At 43.9% G+C, this 16,918-nt stretch overlaps 2 protein-coding genes across 5 annotated transcripts in view; one reads left to right on the top strand and one right to left on the bottom strand.

Annotated features, from left to right (window-relative positions):
• Window positions 1-7,686, top strand: part of arhgap15 (Rho GTPase activating protein 15) — an 806,049-nt gene extending 798,363 nt beyond the window's left edge. For all 4 annotated transcript variants that reach the window (XM_068034997.1, XM_068035000.1, XM_068034998.1 and 1 more), the window contains one exon: window positions 1,841-7,686. In XM_068034997.1, coding sequence (XP_067891098.1) covers window positions 1,841-2,024 — 184 coding nt within the window. In that variant the 3' untranslated portion in view covers window positions 2,025-7,686. The remainder of the gene's footprint in view (window positions 1-1,840) is intronic.
• gtdc1 (glycosyltransferase-like domain containing 1) overlaps window positions 1-16,918 on the bottom strand; it is an 872,535-nt gene that overhangs the window by 34,118 nt on the left and 821,499 nt on the right. The gene's annotated exons all lie outside the window — the stretch shown is intronic.

The raw sequence follows: 16,918 nt of genomic DNA, 5'->3' as shown, positions 1-16,918 counted from the left end.
CTCAGGCCTGCTTTAAAATGCAGAGTGGGCTTTTAATGGGACCTTGCTACCAGGATAGCACTTGTGAAAAGGGAGATGTATCTAGGGGTATTGTGGGTTGTGGAAATTCTTTTGCTGCTGGCCATGTCTTAACTTGCACCAAGTCCCATTCACCTATCACCCCTGTGTTGGCTAATCTACATTGGCTCCCAGCCAAGCGATGTCTTGATTTTAAAATTCTCATCCTTGTTTTCAAAGCCCTCCATGGTCTCACCTCTTCCCTATCTCTGTAATTTCTTCCAGCCCCACAACCTTCCTCTAATTTTGTCCCATTGCGTATCCCCAATTTTAATCACATCACCATTGGTGGCTGCACCTGCAGTTGTCCAGGCCTGAAGCTCTGGAATACCTTCCCTACACCTCTACCTCACTTTCCTCCTTTTAGACACTCTGTAAAACCTACCTCTTTCACCAAGTTTTTAGTCATCTCACCTGATATCTCCTTATGTGGCTTGGTGGCATATTTTGTTTTATAATGTTCCTATGAACCACCTTGGAACATTTTATTACATTAAAGGCACTGTATAAATTATTGTTGTTGGATATTAACTGGAAGTGCTAATGATACCTACTACAACACCAGAAGCAAAGCGATCCGCTTTAAAGGGGGAAGAATTTCCCCAAAGATCAGAGGTCAAATAATTTTTAAGGCCTTGGATTGGGCCTGAACCTAAGTAAGGTGATAGAGCCTGAGAATAGAGGGCAATTCTAGGACTTCTCCCTCCAGAAAAAGCATCATTGGACCTTCCTTGTAAAGCTTGATGTCAAAATACTGCCACCCCTCTACTGTCTCCATGCTGGCTTCCCTACTTGGGCGAGTGAAGAAAATTTAGGACGGCTCGGGGATGCATCTCTAGGTCTCGCTTTTTGATTTTCCCACTGTTTTCACTGATATACCATGTGACTTAGGGCAGCAGAGTAAAATCCGGGGCACATTGTCATCTGTAGACCATTTGATAGTTAATCTTTTATCTTGTGAATATAGTGATAACATTGACGAGAACACAGTGAGCTGATGTGCAGTTGGTTTAAATTGTCTCGCACTCTGGGATTTGGATGTAAATTCAGTCCAAACAGATAGAAGAAAGATAGAAAAAGACTTTCAGTTATATAGCACCTTTCATGACCACAAGATATTACAAAGCATTTTACAGCCAGTGAAGTACTTTAAAGAGTAGTAACTGCTATAATGTGGCAAAAAAAGATAAAAGTCTCTTTTTGTAAGCCAGTTATAAAGATGTGAAGTGGAAGTTTGAACAGTTTTAATCGAGTTCTTGATGTACAAAGAAATATGTTCATAACTTGGCACAGATTGGCAGTAAATCTGCCTCAGCAAACCATAAGGTTGGCTGGCACGGGAAGTGAAAAAGTCACACAGGTGCAGCAAAATATATCTCTTGCCTTCAATGCAACCTCCCCATTTCTTTAACATGCATTGTTTAGCATGTATTTATCCACAACTGGTGGCAACAATTAAGGCTCAAAGCTTTTTAAAAATAAAATTCAGCTTAATATCTCTTTTTTCCTCTAGTTAACTGAGGGAAGGTCCTCCCAGGTTGAGGTTAAAGAGCATTGTCGAGACAGCATATGGCAGGATTTATTCTGATTTTGTACTTGAACTGAGCTGATGCTAACACTAGCTTCAGAATGGTTGAAATTTTTCTACTCCCCAGCATTGAAATCTTTAATTTTTATGAGCTAAAGTTTCACCCAAATACTGGAATATAGTGTATTCTTGCTACTGACTAAAACAGACTAGTGCTGTAATCATGTTTCTTTTCTCTATCCTTTCTAATTCCAGGATTATAGCAAAAGCGTTGGTGAATCTAATGTCATCGCAGAGTTTAGGCATCGTATTTGGACCAACTCTTATGTGGCCTGAAAAGGAAACCTCAAACATGGCAGTGTACATGATGTACCAGAACCAGATCATTGATCTGATACTCTCAGAGCACATTGAAATCTTCGACTCTGAGGAGAAGTGAAGATGTCTCTCATTCAGATGGATAATGGTGTACTAAGATGACATGAGTTTGGTGAATATTTGGATAAGACTGGTTCTGCTGCTTGCACAAAGGCATTACCATTGTCTTTGTTTACTTATTGTATTCTCTCTCACTGTGTTTTCATTTTGTTACGACCAGGTGAGAAAGGTGTCTAGGAGTCCCTCTCAGCCTTCACCGGGTCTTAGTGTAACAGGGTTTAATTTTAAACACACCGTGTTTTTAGCTCCCCCTTGGTGAATCCTTGTTCACTGCTTTCCAATTATAAGGCAAATAAACCAGCACAAACAGGCTTTTTTAGCTTTAAAGAAGTAAAGTTGAAATTTATTAAACTCAAACTTAAACTCTAATTCGGTTGACACCTACGGATACGCGACACGCCCACACTAGCATGCATACGTGATACACATATGCAAATAGAGATAGAAAAGAGCAGAAGAAAAATAAAGTGGAAAGGTTTTAGGCAATATCTGAAGAGTTTTTGTTATGGTTCTTAAGCAGAGTCCTTGATTGTAGGTAGATCTTGCTTTTCATTGGAGCCTAGTATTCTTTTTAAACCTTGTTCCCTGTAGGAGACTTTTCTCTTTTGGGGTTCATGTGTCTTCAGTGGATTCAGAGGCTTGTGAGAAAGAGATGGCAGCAGACGGGAGAGAGATCTTCTCAGTCCAGGAGCAAACAGACTTTCTGCCCAAACTGTTTGTACAAATTCAAAAAACTCAGGTTGCCCAGCAGATTAGTCATGTGACTAGCTGGTTTGACCATGTCCATTTGTGTATTCGGCCATCTTAGCAGTCAACCTGGAATGCGAGCTCCCCCACTTTCAATGTCTGGTTCTCAAACGTCCATGGTGGGTTAAAAGCATCAGGGAATGGCTGCTTTGTCTTTCCAAACACTGTCTGTTAATATGCAAATGTATTTTCCAGCCACGGCTAATCTGTTTAACAAGTTCTTTCTCCACTCCAGTAACAGTTTAAAATCAATGTTCAGGACAAAATTAATGTGCCTCATTCTCAGCAGGTGGGGGCCTAGCATGACAATTTGTATCAAGCTATATAGGTGGCATTTGCCTGAGGCTAGGTTATTACAATTCCATTTTATAATCACTGATTGATAGCTACTTTATTTAATTTTAAATTACTTTCCCAAACAAAACTAACTTGGACAAAACAGCCTCCATTTTAATGAAGTCACTGAAATCTAATAAAAAAACTTCATCAGTTGGTCAGCCAGAATGCAGTCAAAATCACAGCCGCATGGTTAATTGACCAAACAATGACAGCAACAAAACTTTAATTTACAATATCTTAGTAATTCAAAGATATTAAATGTATATTTTTGAAGGGCAAGATTTTTTAAGTTACATGATTTTAAAGTCCATAGCTAGCTCATATCCATTATATTGGCAATATTTTGCTGGAATTGTCTTTTAAATTAAAAATAAAACTTCGTTTAAGTTATTTTAGTTCACCATCCACAAATTCCTCACCATTAGCATTCTCTAAAAATGGAACTTTTCTTTTTGCAATATGCTGGCCTCTTACCAAACTGGCCTTTTAGAATTTTTCATGAGATCTAAAATGTAAAAAAGCTGCTCACTGGATTGGTCTTAGGTGCAGCCTTTACCTATCATGCATCAAGTCCTGCTCGCCCATCATCCCTGTCCTCGCTGATCTACATTGGCTGCTGGTATCCACAACATCTGGGGCTGGATTTTACCAAGCCCACCAGGTGGGGCTGTGAGGCGGGGGGGGGCAGAAGATTGTTCCGGCAGAGGCCATCCATGGAGGCCAACGCCAGGAGGGCCTGGCCCGATTAACCCAGCGGCAGCGAGGCTCCATGGCGTTCCCCCTGCTGCTAGGAGACGGGAACTGAATTGCAATATTTAAATGAACGGGATGAATAAATTTAAATAAACTTACCTTTAATCTTCCGGGCCCGCCACGATCCTCAGTGCGGCGGCCGGCACTCCTGTCTGGGGAAAGCCGACGTGACACTGGTTGGGGGGGGTGGGGGACGAGTTAAGATTTTCAGTGCGGGAGGAGGGGGGATTGGGGTCAAATAAACATAAGGGGTGAACTTTAAACTGGATGGGGAAAGGTCAGACTTAAAAGGTGTTTTGGAGTGGGAAAGGGCAAATAGTTAATGTAATTGTTATTGGGGGGGTTGGGAAAGAGGCGTTAGAAATTTATTGATAAATTTTGCTGGGGGGGGTACCTTTAAAAATATAAATATGCCAGCAAGGCTGGCTGCCCTTTAGAAATGGCGCCAGCTGATGCCATTGCCAGCAACGGACAGCCCACTGCCTCCACGTGATTCGGGGGGGGTGAAGGGGGCAGACCACCCAGCTATTAAATGAGCCACCGCGCAGGAGATTGCAGTGGCTCTTTGGCATGTGGCCCACACATGAGGGCCGCCATTTTTTCAGCTTGTTGCCAAGATCGGCGGCAGGCTCTTAAAATCCAGCCCCTGAAATATAAAATCCCTCCATGGCCTCGCTCCATGTTTTTAAAATAGACTTACCTGAATGCTGAATGTAGAGCCAGAGTGCTGCTCCCCTCATTCCCATCATAAAAGAATGTGGGAGTCACCAGTCAGACTAATGATTTCCTCATTCCCCAACCTCCCCCCGCCCCCCAGGCTATTCAGGAAAGAAATTAGGAAACACTTATTCACATGACTGGTGGTAGAAGTGTGGAAGACTCTCCCACAAAAGTACTGGATGCTAGCTCAGTTAGTAATTTTAAATCTGAGATCTATAGATTTTGGCTAGTGAAGGGTATAAAAGCATATGGAGCCAAGGCGGGTTAGAATACAGATAAGCCATGCATGGTGGAACAGGCTTGACGGGCTGAATAGTCCTACTCCTGTTCCTATGTTTCCCCTCCCATCTTTTTTTTTCTTTCTTCTTTTGGGCCTCCTTATCTCGGGAGACAATGATACGCGCCTGGAGGTGGTCAGTGGTTTGTGAAGCAGCGCCTGGAGTGGCTATAAAGGCCAATTCTAGAGTGACAGGCTCTTCCATAGGTGCTGCTTCACAACTACTAATACCCCACCCCCCCACCTCAACTGTTGATCCCCCACCCACCCCAACCACAGCTACTGCTATCTTGCTTCCTAGTTGCCCCCCTCCAATTTTCTCACTTACCTAAGGGTCACTCCTATCATGGCAGTGGCCCAATCTTCAAACATATTTCGCCAAGTGAGCTGCCTCGTACCCTCCACGGATCATCCACTTCATGGAAATGAGGCCCAAGGACCAATATCAAGGGTGCAACATGGGCACACCCAAATCTTTAGGCCGAAGATAATGATGGGATCAAGCTTGTCTATTATATCTCACAAGATTGAATAGCCCATCAATGCTTACTGTCTCTGTTTACGCATGAAGAATTAGCCACTTGATGAAGTACTAGAGGGTGGTCAGCACCAACAAGACCATACCCTTGTATTCACCTTATTAACTTATTTTTGTTACTTACATGGGTCAAAATCCTGGAACTCCCTTCCTAACAGCACCTACACCATATAGATTGCAGCAGTTCAAGTAGGCAGCTCACCACCACCTTCTGAAGGGCAATTAGGGATGGGAAATAAATGCCAGCGTAGCCAGTGACACCCACATCCCATGAATGAATAAATAAAGGTATATTTAGTGTATTTCTTCCTCAGACTCAAAAATATTCTATATACTGAGACATTCTCTGGTCTATACTTATGGGTACATAGCCTTACTCTTTGAGTGATGAAAGTAGCCTCTCAAACAGGAAAGGTATTATACATTACCTTTTGAAATTGGATTTTTGATGTACTATTTTGCTTTTCACCCTTGCCAAGTTGAATTTTCACTTTAACAAACTGTCACATTCAGCCGGTGGGAGGTTTATCTTGTGCCAGACAGTTTGCTTTATGTCAGACAAAATTCTGGCTGCTTCTCCTCACTGAGGTGAGAAGTTTCCTCCCACCTACCAATCTGGCTTTGAACTGATAACACTGATCACACATGGTTGATGGACTCAGGGGTGTGAGGCAGCCTGCTCTGATTCACAACTGATGCTGATGTTCTAGTCAATAAACTACTTGTGATAGGGTGCGAACCAAGTGTTGCATTAACATCTAGTTCCCATACATCATTTCCAACTTATTGTGCTTGGGTTGAGTTAAAAAAGGGGTTCTGCATGAGTTCTACATAAGAGTTCAAAGGGGATTGTCAGCAGGAATTTATAGCTGGCAAAACCAGAATTCTCATAAAATAGTAGCACAGAAATATAAGTCTTTGGAGCAGCAGTAAGCTTATTTGATTTCCAAGCTTTTGCTGTGAAGAGGTGCTGAATTAAGAGACAGGTATCTATCTGATAGGCAACGGGAAATTAGAGGTAGGTTATCCATGGTTTCTCTTTGAGTCTCCAATCTGGCAATAAAGAATGGCAGCTAGGTTATTACCTTGATATGCAATGCCCAATGGCCTGCTCTCTCGCCTAGTAAGAGGAGACTGGGGATAGGTTATTACTGCAGGTACTAAAGAATAAAACTATACCCTTACAAACATTATTTTGAAAAGCACACATCAGGCTTAAATTCATTGGTAAGTGAATAATATCTAGGAACTTGTAAAATCAACAATGGCCAGCCTTAGTATTTAGTATTCCTGAATAGCTCTGAATTAGATCCATTTTTGAATGTAACAAAAAACAGAAAATGCTGGAAATACTCAGCAGGTCAGGCAGCATCTGTGGAGAGAAAAACAGAGTTAACATTTCAGGTCTGTGACCTTTCATTAGATTTCCAGTATTTTGCTGTTCCATTTTTAAATGTGTCTTGCAATGCATAAAATTTCCATATCATTTTTAAATTAAAAATGTGGTCATCATACATCCCTACAAATGTTATGACCTTTTAAATCATAAAGCTGGTTTGACAATACTGTTTACATCATGCTTGGGTGCAGAAGAGAAGGTATTCTGTTTGTGTTGTAAGGTATCTGCCTTTTTCCTGGAAAAATCAGCCTCAGGATAACATATGAAACTGGGGAAGAAAGTGTGATGCAACTGTGCAGCACATTGCTTCTTTATGAACTAGATGTTCAGATGGACCATTTTCAGTCAGGTGTTCGCTTGTTTTGTTTGTGTGAAGATGTGAACACAGTGAGGGCAAGTGTTAATGAGATTCCAGGTATATTTTCAATGGCTCTTCAGCACTGATTGTGCACTGTTCAGTCAAACTGAATACAGAAAAAATGTTTTTTTTGTTTAATTGTCATTAAACTTGATTTTATATGGGAGAGTTATGAGAAGAGGGAGGGATGTAGCATTATGGTTTGACTTATATTACTAGATTGGGCCTTGTGTGGTCCAATCCAATTTTAATGTTCAATGACAAATAGGAACAAAGGCTTTTTACATAAAATATATGCTCCAGGATGACCAAAAGATGCCTTACTTGTTTTAGCTGACCTTAGACTTTATGTAACAATCACAAATATTTGAAATGCAAAAATAAAATGTATAGCTACCAAACCAGTTTTGCTATCCTAGAAAACAATGACAATCGAAGCTTTGCCATATTTCTTCAGCATGTTATCTCTGTTTTGAAAGCAAAAATAAAAGCATAGCTGCTTAAGCCATTTGCAGTCTGTGATTTAATCTGATTTTTTTGTTTGTTTTCTTTTAAAAGGTAAGATATTTTATTCCCAACTCTTTTGCTCTCTTGTGCCATGCATCATTTCTAGCCCAGTTAATGGACTGATAACCTGTTCCTTAGTCTCTGCCAATGTTACATAGGAGCATAGGAAGTGCTAGATGAAAAGAAGACCAAGGTCCTTCTAATTTGCCTTCTACCACCCTGGTTCATTGTAAAATATAACAATAAAAGAGTTATTGACTAATCATAGCAATCAATCTTTATCAATTAGATTACAACAGACCCAGAAATATAGAAACATAGACAATAGGAGCAGGAGTAGGCCATTCGGCCCTTCGAGCCTGCTCCGCCATTCATTATGATTGTGGCTGATCGTCCAGCCCAGTAACATGTTCCCACTTTCACCCCATATCCTTTGATCCCTTTAAACCCAAGAGCTATATCTAACTCGTTCTTTGAAAACATTCAATATTTTGGCCTCAACTGCTTTCTGTGGTAGCGAATTCCACAGGTTCACCACTCTCTGGATGAAGAAATGTCTCCTCATCTCAGTCCTGAATGGTTTAACCCATATCCTTAGATTATGGCCCCTGGTTCTGGACTCCCCCACCATCAGGAACATCCTTCCTGCATCTACCTGGTCAAGTCCTGTTAGAATTTTATAGGTTTCTATGAGATTCCCCCCTCACTCTTCTGAACTCCAGCAAATATAATCCTAACTGACTCAATCTCTCCTCATACGTCAGTCCCTCCATCCCAGGAATCAGTCTGGTAAACCTTTGCTGCACTCCCTCTATAGCAAGAACATCCTTCCTCAGATAAGGAGACCAAAACTGCACACAATATTCCAGGTGTGGCCTCACCAAGGCCCTGTATAATTGCAGCAAGACATCCCTGCTTCTGTACTCGAATCCTCTCGCTATGAAGGCCAACATACCATTTGCCTTTTTTACTGCCTGTTGGACCTGCATGTTTACCGTCAGTGACTGGTGTACGAGAACACCCAGGTCTCGTTGCATATTCCCCTCTCTTAGTTTATAGCCATTCAGATAATAAACTGCCTCCCTGTTTTTGCTACCAAAGTGGATAGCCTCAAATTTATTCACATTATACTGCATCTGTCATGCATTAGCCCACTCACTCAACTTGTCCAAATCACCCTGAAGCCTCTCTGCATCCTCCTCACAACTCACCCTCCCACCCAGTTTTGTGTCACCTGCAAATTTGGAGATATTACATTTAGTTTCCTCATCTAAATCATTAATATATATTGTGAATAGCTGAGGTCCTAGCACCAATCCCTGCAGTACCCCACTAGTCACTGCCTGCCATTCGGAAAAAGGCCCATTTATCCCTACTCTTTGTTTACTGTCCACCAACCAATTTTCTATCCATCGCAATACACTACCCCCAATCCCATGCACTTTAATTTTACACACTAATCTCTTATGTGGGACTTTGTCGAAAGCCTTCTGAAAGTCCAAATAAACCGCATCTACTGGCTCCCTCTCATCAACTCTACTAGCTACATCCTCGAAGAATTTTAGTAGATTTGTCAAGCCATGCTGACTCTGTCCGATTCTACCACTGTTCTCCAAGTGCTCTGCTATAGAGTCTTTGATAATGGACTTTAGAATTTTCCCCACTACCGACGTCAGGCTGATGGTCTATAATTCCCTGCTTTCTCTCTACCTCCCTTTTTAAATAGTGGGGTTACATTAGCTACACTCCAATCTGTAGGAACTGTTTCAGAGCCAATGCATCCACTATTTCTAGGGTCACTTCCTTAAGTACTCCGGGATGCATACCATCAGGCCCCGGGAATTTATTGGCCTTCAATCCCATCAGTTTCCCCAACACCATTTCTCTAATCATACTGATTTCTTTCAGTTTCTCTCTCTCACGAAACCCCAACATTTCTGGTATGATATTTGTATCCTCCTTTGTGAAGACAGAACCAAGTATGCATTTAGTTGGTCAGCCATTTCTTTGTTCCCCATAATAAATTCCCGTTTCTGACTGTAAAGGACCTACATTTATCTTCACCAATCTTTTTCTCTTCACATACCGAGAGAAACTTTTACAGTCAGTCTTTATGGCCCCTGCAAGCTTGCTCTCGTACTCCATTTTGCGCTTCTTAATCAATCCCTTGGTCCTCCTTTGCTGAATTCTAAACTGCTCCCAATCCTCAGGTCTGTTGTTGTTTCTGGCGAATTTATACACCTCTTCCTTGGATCTAATACTATCTCTAATTTCCCTTGTAAGCCATGGTTTGGCTACCTTTCCCATTTTACTTGTGCACCAGTCAGGAATAAACAATAAGCACCTGCCTCCAGCATTCCCCCTCTACCTGGACCCTTCCCTCTGGCCTCTTACCCGCTCTTGATCTTTTCATTGAAAACTGTCGGAGAGACATCGGCCGTCTCAATTTCTCTGCCCCCCTTACTCACTCTAACTTGCCGCCCTCTGAACTTGCCGCACTCCATTCTCTCAGGTCTAACCTGCAGATAAGGGTGGTGCTGCTGTTGTCTGGCATACCGACCTCTATCTTGTAGAAGCTCAGCGCCAACTCTCAGACACTTCATCCTACCTCCCCCGGACCATAACCCCACCATCAAACATCAAGCTACTGTCCGCAGAACTGTCACTGATCTCATCTCCTCTGGAGATCTTCCCGCTACAGCTTCCAACCTCATAGTCCTGCAACCCCGGCCAGCCCGCTTCTACCTCTTTCCCAAAATTCATAAACAGGACTGTCCCGGCAGACCCATTGTTTCAGCCTGTTCCTGCCCCACTGAATTTATTTCTTTCTATCTTGACTCTATCTTTTCGCCCCTGGTCCAGTTTCTTCCCACCTACATCCGTGACTCTTCTGATGCCCTACGTCATTTTGACAATTTACAGTTTCCTGGCCCTAAACACCTCCTCTTCACTATGGACGTCCAATCTCTTTACACCTCCATCCCCCCACCAGGACGGTTTGAGGGCTCTCAGCTTCTTCCTTGAACATAGGCCCAACTAGTCCCTATCCACCACCACCCTCCTCCGCCTGGCTGAACTTGTTCTCAAATTGAACAACTTCTCCTTCGACTCCACTCACTTCCTCCAAGTAAAAGGTGTTGCTATGGGTACCTGCATGGGTCCCAGTTATGCCTGTCTTTTTGTGGGATGTGTTGAACATTCCTTGTCCCAGTCCTACTCTGGTCCCCTCCCCCAACTCTTTTTCCGGTACATTGATGACTGTATCGGTTCAGTTTCCTGCTCCTGCCCGGAACTAGAAACCTTTATTAACTTTGCTTCTAATTTCCACCCTTCTCTCATCTTTACATGGTCCATCTCCAACACTTCCTCGACTTCTCTGTCTCTGTTTCTGGGGCTAGGCTGTCTATGAATATTCATTATAAGCCCACCGACTCCCACAGCTACCTCGACTACACTTCTTCACACCCTGCCTCCTGTAAGGACTCCATTCCATTCTCCCAGTTTCTCCGTCTCCGACGCATCTGCTCTGATGATGCTACCTTCCATGACAGTGCTTCCGATATGTCTTCCTTTTTCCTCAACCGAGGATTCCCCCCCCCACTGTTGTTGACAGGGCCCTTAACCGTGTCCGGCCCATTTCCCGCACCTCTACCCTCACCCCTTCCCCTCCCTCCCAGAACCGCGACGACAGGGTTCCCCTTGTCCTCACCTTTCCACCCCACCAGCCTCCACATCCAAAGGATCATCCTCCGCCACTTCCGCCACGCCCAGCGTGATGCCACCACCAAACGCATCTACCCTCCCCCTGTCAGCATTCCGAAGGGATCATTCCCTCCGTGACACCCTCGTCCACTCCTCCATTACCCCCACCAGCTCGTCCCCTTCCCTTGGCACCTTCCCCTGCAATCGCAGGAGGTGTAATACCTGCCCATTTACTTCCTCTCTCCTCACTATTCCAGGCCCCAAACACTCCTTTCAGGTGACGCAGCGATTTACTTGTACTTTATTTCAGTTTAGTATACTGTATTCGCTGCTCACAATGTGGTCTCCTCTACATTGGGGAGACCAAATGCAGATTGGGTGACCGCCTTGCAGTCCGTAAGGACGACCCCGAGTTTCCGGTTGCTTGCCATTTCAACACACAGCCCTGCTCTCAGACTCACATCTCTGTCCTGGGATTGCTGCAGTGTTCGAACGAACATCAACACAAGCTCGAGGAACAGCACCTCGTTTACCGATTAGGCACACCACAGCCAGCTGGACTGAACATTGAGTTCAATAATTTCAAAGCATAACGGGTCCCCCTTTTTATACTTAGGTATTTTTTCTTTTTCCTTTTTTATTTGGTTATTTTATTTCAGGTTTTTCAGTTTGTTTCAATTATGCTTACCCACTTTTGTTTTTTTTTATGTGTTTTTTTTAATGTTTGCCCTTGGAGTGCTCTGTGCTTTACAATCATTCACACCCTCTCTTTACTAACATTTTGTCTTTCAGCACACCATTAACATACCGCCTTTGTTCCATGACCTTCTGGTCAATTTTTCTCTGTGACCCTGTCCTATCAACACCTTTACCTTTCTTATCTCTTGTCCCACCCCTGCTTTACTTGGTTAAAACCTTTTACATTTCCAATATTTGTCAGTTCTGAAGAAGGGTCTCTGACCTGAAACGTTAACTCTGCTTCTCTCTGCACAGATGCTGCCAGACCTGCTGAGTATTTCCAGCATTTCTCGTTTTTATTTCAGATTTTCAGCATCTGCAGTATTTTGCTTTTAATTTAATATAGGAATAAACAATTGTTGCAGTTCATCCATGTGCTCTTTGAATATTTGCCATTGCCTTTCCACCGTCATCCCTTTAAGTAACGTTTCCCAATCCATCATAGCCAACATGTGCCTCATACCTTCGTAGTTTCCTTTACTAAGATTCAGGACCCTAATCTCAGAATCAACTACATCACTGTCCATCTTGATGAAGAATTCTATCATATTATGGTCGCTCATCCCCAAGGGTCTTGCACAACTAGATTGTCAATTATTCCTCTCTCATTACACAATACCCAGTCTAGGATGGCCTGTTCTCTAGTTGGTTCCTCAATGTACTGGTCCAGAAAACCATCCCGTATACACTCCAAGAATTCCTCCTCAACGGTATTGTGACTAATTTGATTTGCCCAATCTACATGCAGATTAAATTCACCCATAATTACAGATGATCCTTTATTGCATGCATCTCTAATTTCCTGTTTAATGCCATTCCCAACAACACCACTACAGTTTGGGGGTCTATATACAACCCCCACTAATGTTCTTTTGCCCCTTAGTGTTTCTCAGCTATACCCATACAGATTCCACAACGTCAGAGCTAATATCTTTCCTCACTATTGTGTTAATTTCCTCTTTAACCAGCAATGCAACTCCACCGCCTTTTGCTTTTTTTCTGTACTTCCTAAATACTGACTATCCCTGGATGTTCATTTCCCATCTCTGGTCACCTTGCAGCCATGTCTCCATAATCCTGACTCTATCATGCCGTTTACATCTATTTGCATGATTAATTCATCCACTTTATTGTGAATGCTCCACGCGTTAAGGCACAAAGCCTTCAGGCTTGTCTTTTTAACATTACTTGGCCCCTTCCCACTATTTTTCACTGTGGCCCTGTTTTATTCTGGCCCTTGATTTCTCTGCCTATCACTTTTCTTATTTCCCCTTACTGTCTTTTGTTATTGTCTTTGATCCCCCCTCCTCTGACTCCTTGCAAAGGTTCCCATCCCCCTGCCATTTTAGTTTAAACCCTCCCCAACCACTCCAGCAAATGCTCCGCCGAGGGCATCAGTCCCGGTCCTGCCCAGGTGTAACCCGTCTAGTTTGTACTGGTCCCACCTCCCCCAGAACCAGCCCAATGTCCCAGGAATCTAAAATCCTCCCCCTCACACCATCTCTTCAGCCACCTATTCATCCAATATATCCTGCTATTTCTATTCTGTCTAGCATGTGGCACTGGTAGTAATCCTGAAATCACTACCTTTGAGGTCCTACTTTTCAACTTAATTACTAACTCCCTTTATTCTGCTTTTAGGACCTCATCCTTCTTTTTACCTACATCATTTGTACCAATGTGTACCACACCCATTGGCTGTTCACCGTCCCCCTTCAGAATGTCCTGTGACCGCTCTGTGACATCCTTGACCCTAGCACCAGGGAGGCAACATATCATCCTGGAGTCTCTTTTGCGGCCACAGAAACGCCTATCTATTCCCCTTACAATTGAATCCCCTATAACTATTGCATTCCCACACTTTTTACTCATCCCCTGTTCATCAGAGCGAACCGTGGTGCAATGAATTGGGCTGTTGCTGCTTTCCCCCGAGAGGCCATTTCCCCCAACAGTATCCAAAGCTGTTTTGCAGGGGAATAGCCACATGAGATTCCTGCACTGCCTGCCAAGTCCTCTAGCTCTGCCTGGTGGTATCCCATTCCCTTCCTGCCTGTGGAGTCTGAGCCTGCGTTGTGGCCACCTCTCTATACTATCCATGATACTCTCCACCTTGTGGATGCTCCACAGTGTCCCCGGCTGCCACTCCAGCTCTGAAACACAGGCTTCCAGGAGCTGCAACTGGACACACTTCCTGCACACATGCTGGTCCAGGGCACTGGAATTGTTCCGGCTTCCCACATAGAGCATGAGGACCAGACCACAGCTTTGAGCTCTCCTGCCATGATTTAACCCTTTAAATTAAACCATTTAGAAGATCTTAATATCAAATAATATCAATTACTCTAGGGCCCTTCTTCCCTGGTCCTTGTGACTACAGAACTCCCTAAAAAACACTACTTACTATATATGAAAAAAAAATGACATGAGGCAGACCCCAGTGGTGGAGAACTTTGGGAACCATAGATCGAAAGTCACTTTTTTCCTCCAAGCATGTCATGTTTCAAATTGCTCATATATTGTCTCCTAAAATGTTATTTTCTGAAATTTACGTCTGAATGAATCAATACTGACTGCTCCACCAGCTCCCTCGCTCACTATGGTTTCTGCATTTTAGTTTTGAATTTACCCCCCACCATCCCCCCCAAGCACAGGCCATGTCCTCTGGTTCTACTGTTCTGGACAAGGTGAAATATCTTGTCATGGTCTACAATATCTAGTCTCTTTAAAATCCTAAAAACAGCAATCATATCGTAGTGCAATCCTCCGTTTCTAATGAGAACATGTATTTGAACTGGTCACTTGGAGACATGCAAGACATGAGGAAGTGAGGACACGACCGAATCTCCCTTCCCAGCTCTGGGGAAACACCTGGGGCATGAATTTATCCTGCACTTTGAGATGGGAATGGAGGTTGGGAGAGCAAACAAAATGGCAACGGTTACCGTTCCCAACCTTGTCCTGGGTCCCTGCCTTTTTTCTGGGATGGGAAAGGCCGAGAACAGCCTTCCCACCTCAGGCCAATTAAGGCCCTTAAGTGAGACCTGGCAGGGTCAGGGGTCCCTCCTTTGGGGGCAATCTATGGACCCTAGAGGGCCCTCATGGCAGTGATGGCTACCTCTCTCCACCATACCCCACCACCCCCAACCCCCATCACTGGGGCCAGCCAACCTTGACCCCACTTACCTGTCCCAGGGTCTCTGACATCATCTCCTCTGCAGGCCTCCCGTAATACCGACGGTGGTCACCGCTCCCGGTGGCACTGCCAATACTGCAGAGCTGCTGGCCCTCCGATTGGCCAGCAGCTCCAGAGGCAGGAGCTCGTCCCTTAAAGGGACAGTGACCCCAACAGCAGGCAGTTAATTGGCTATCCGCCGTTAAATTGCAACAGGGGTCCGATGCAGGGCCGAGGTGGGTTCTTCCCCCAACATCTGGCCCACTGCTGGCACCCCCGTCGCCGGAATAAAATCCAGCCCCGGTTTCTGTCCAGTAAACTCTAATCGCAGGACTAAGAGACAAAACTAGAAAGACTCACATCTGAGCCAGCTAATGCTTAGCTCTTTTATAAGTATAGTCGTAGGTTATCAAGTAACATAAAATTGAACTGGTCAGAGTTGAATATGTAGATTGTAATATTAGATGACATGCACAAGCTTTGCTCAATTAACTTCAGAAGCCAAGAAGTCATCGCACTGAATTTCATCTGGAGAATCTGTCACTGGTACAAAAATTATTTTTTTAATTGTGCTCCTCCTCAAGGGCTCAGACCACACTCCTGGCTTGCAGCCCCAGTTGGGCCCACAACCACCAGTGGTCAGACAGGTATGCCTGGTCTCAGAAAGTGTACCTCCATGAATCATATACCAGCTCTGCAGCAAGGCTTAGGGTAACCAGGGAAAGGGTTGGCCCACTCAAGGACAGAGATGGGAATCTATGTGTGGAGCCAGAGGAAATGGGCAAGGTGCTAAATGAGTACTTTGCATCGGTATTCACCAGAGAGAAGGACTTGGTGGATGATGAGCCTAGGGAAGGGAGTGCAGATAGTCTCAGTCATCTCATTATCAAAAAGGAGGAGGTGTTGGGTGTCTGGCAAAGCATTAAGGTAGATAAGTCCCCAGGACCTGATGGGATCTACCCTAGAATACTGAGGGAGGCAAGGGAGGAAATTTCTGGGGCCTTGACAGAAATCTTTGCATCCTCATTGGCTACAGGTGAGGTCCCAGAGGACTGGAGAATAACCAATGTTGTTCCTTTGTTTAAGAAGGGTGGCAAGGATAATCCAGGAAATTATAGGCCGGTGAGCCTTACGTCAGTGGTAGGGAAACTATTAGAGAGGATTATTCGGGACAGGATTTACTCCCATTTGGAAACAAACAAACTTATTAGCGAGAGACAGCATGGTTTTGTGAAGGGGAGGTCGTGTCTTACTAATTTGATTGAGTTTTTTGAGGAAGTGACGAAGATGATTGATGAAGGAAGGGCAGTGGATGTTATCTATATGGACTTCAGTAAAGCCTTTGACAAGGTCCCTCATGGCAGACTGGTGAAGTCACACGGGATCAGAGGTGAGCTGGCAAGATGGATACAGAACTGGCTCGGTCACAGAAGACAGAGGGTATCAGTGGATGGGTGTTTTTCTGAATGGAGGGAAGTGACTAGTGGTGTTCCGCAGGGATCAGTGCTGGGACCTTTGCTGTTTGTAGTATATATAAATGATTTGGAGGAAAATGTAGCTGGTCTGATTAGTAAGTTTGCGGACGACACAAAGGTTGGTGGAGATGCCGACAGTGATGAGGATTGTCAGAGGATACAGCAGGATC

Source organism: Heterodontus francisci, chromosome 7 (assembly GCF_036365525.1).
Source record: "Heterodontus francisci isolate sHetFra1 chromosome 7, sHetFra1.hap1, whole genome shotgun sequence".
In the NCBI taxonomy this organism is placed as follows: Eukaryota; Metazoa; Chordata; class Chondrichthyes; order Heterodontiformes; family Heterodontidae; genus Heterodontus; species Heterodontus francisci.
The sequence above is the reverse complement of the archived record's forward strand: the minus strand, read 5'-3'. Positions and strand labels throughout refer to the sequence as shown.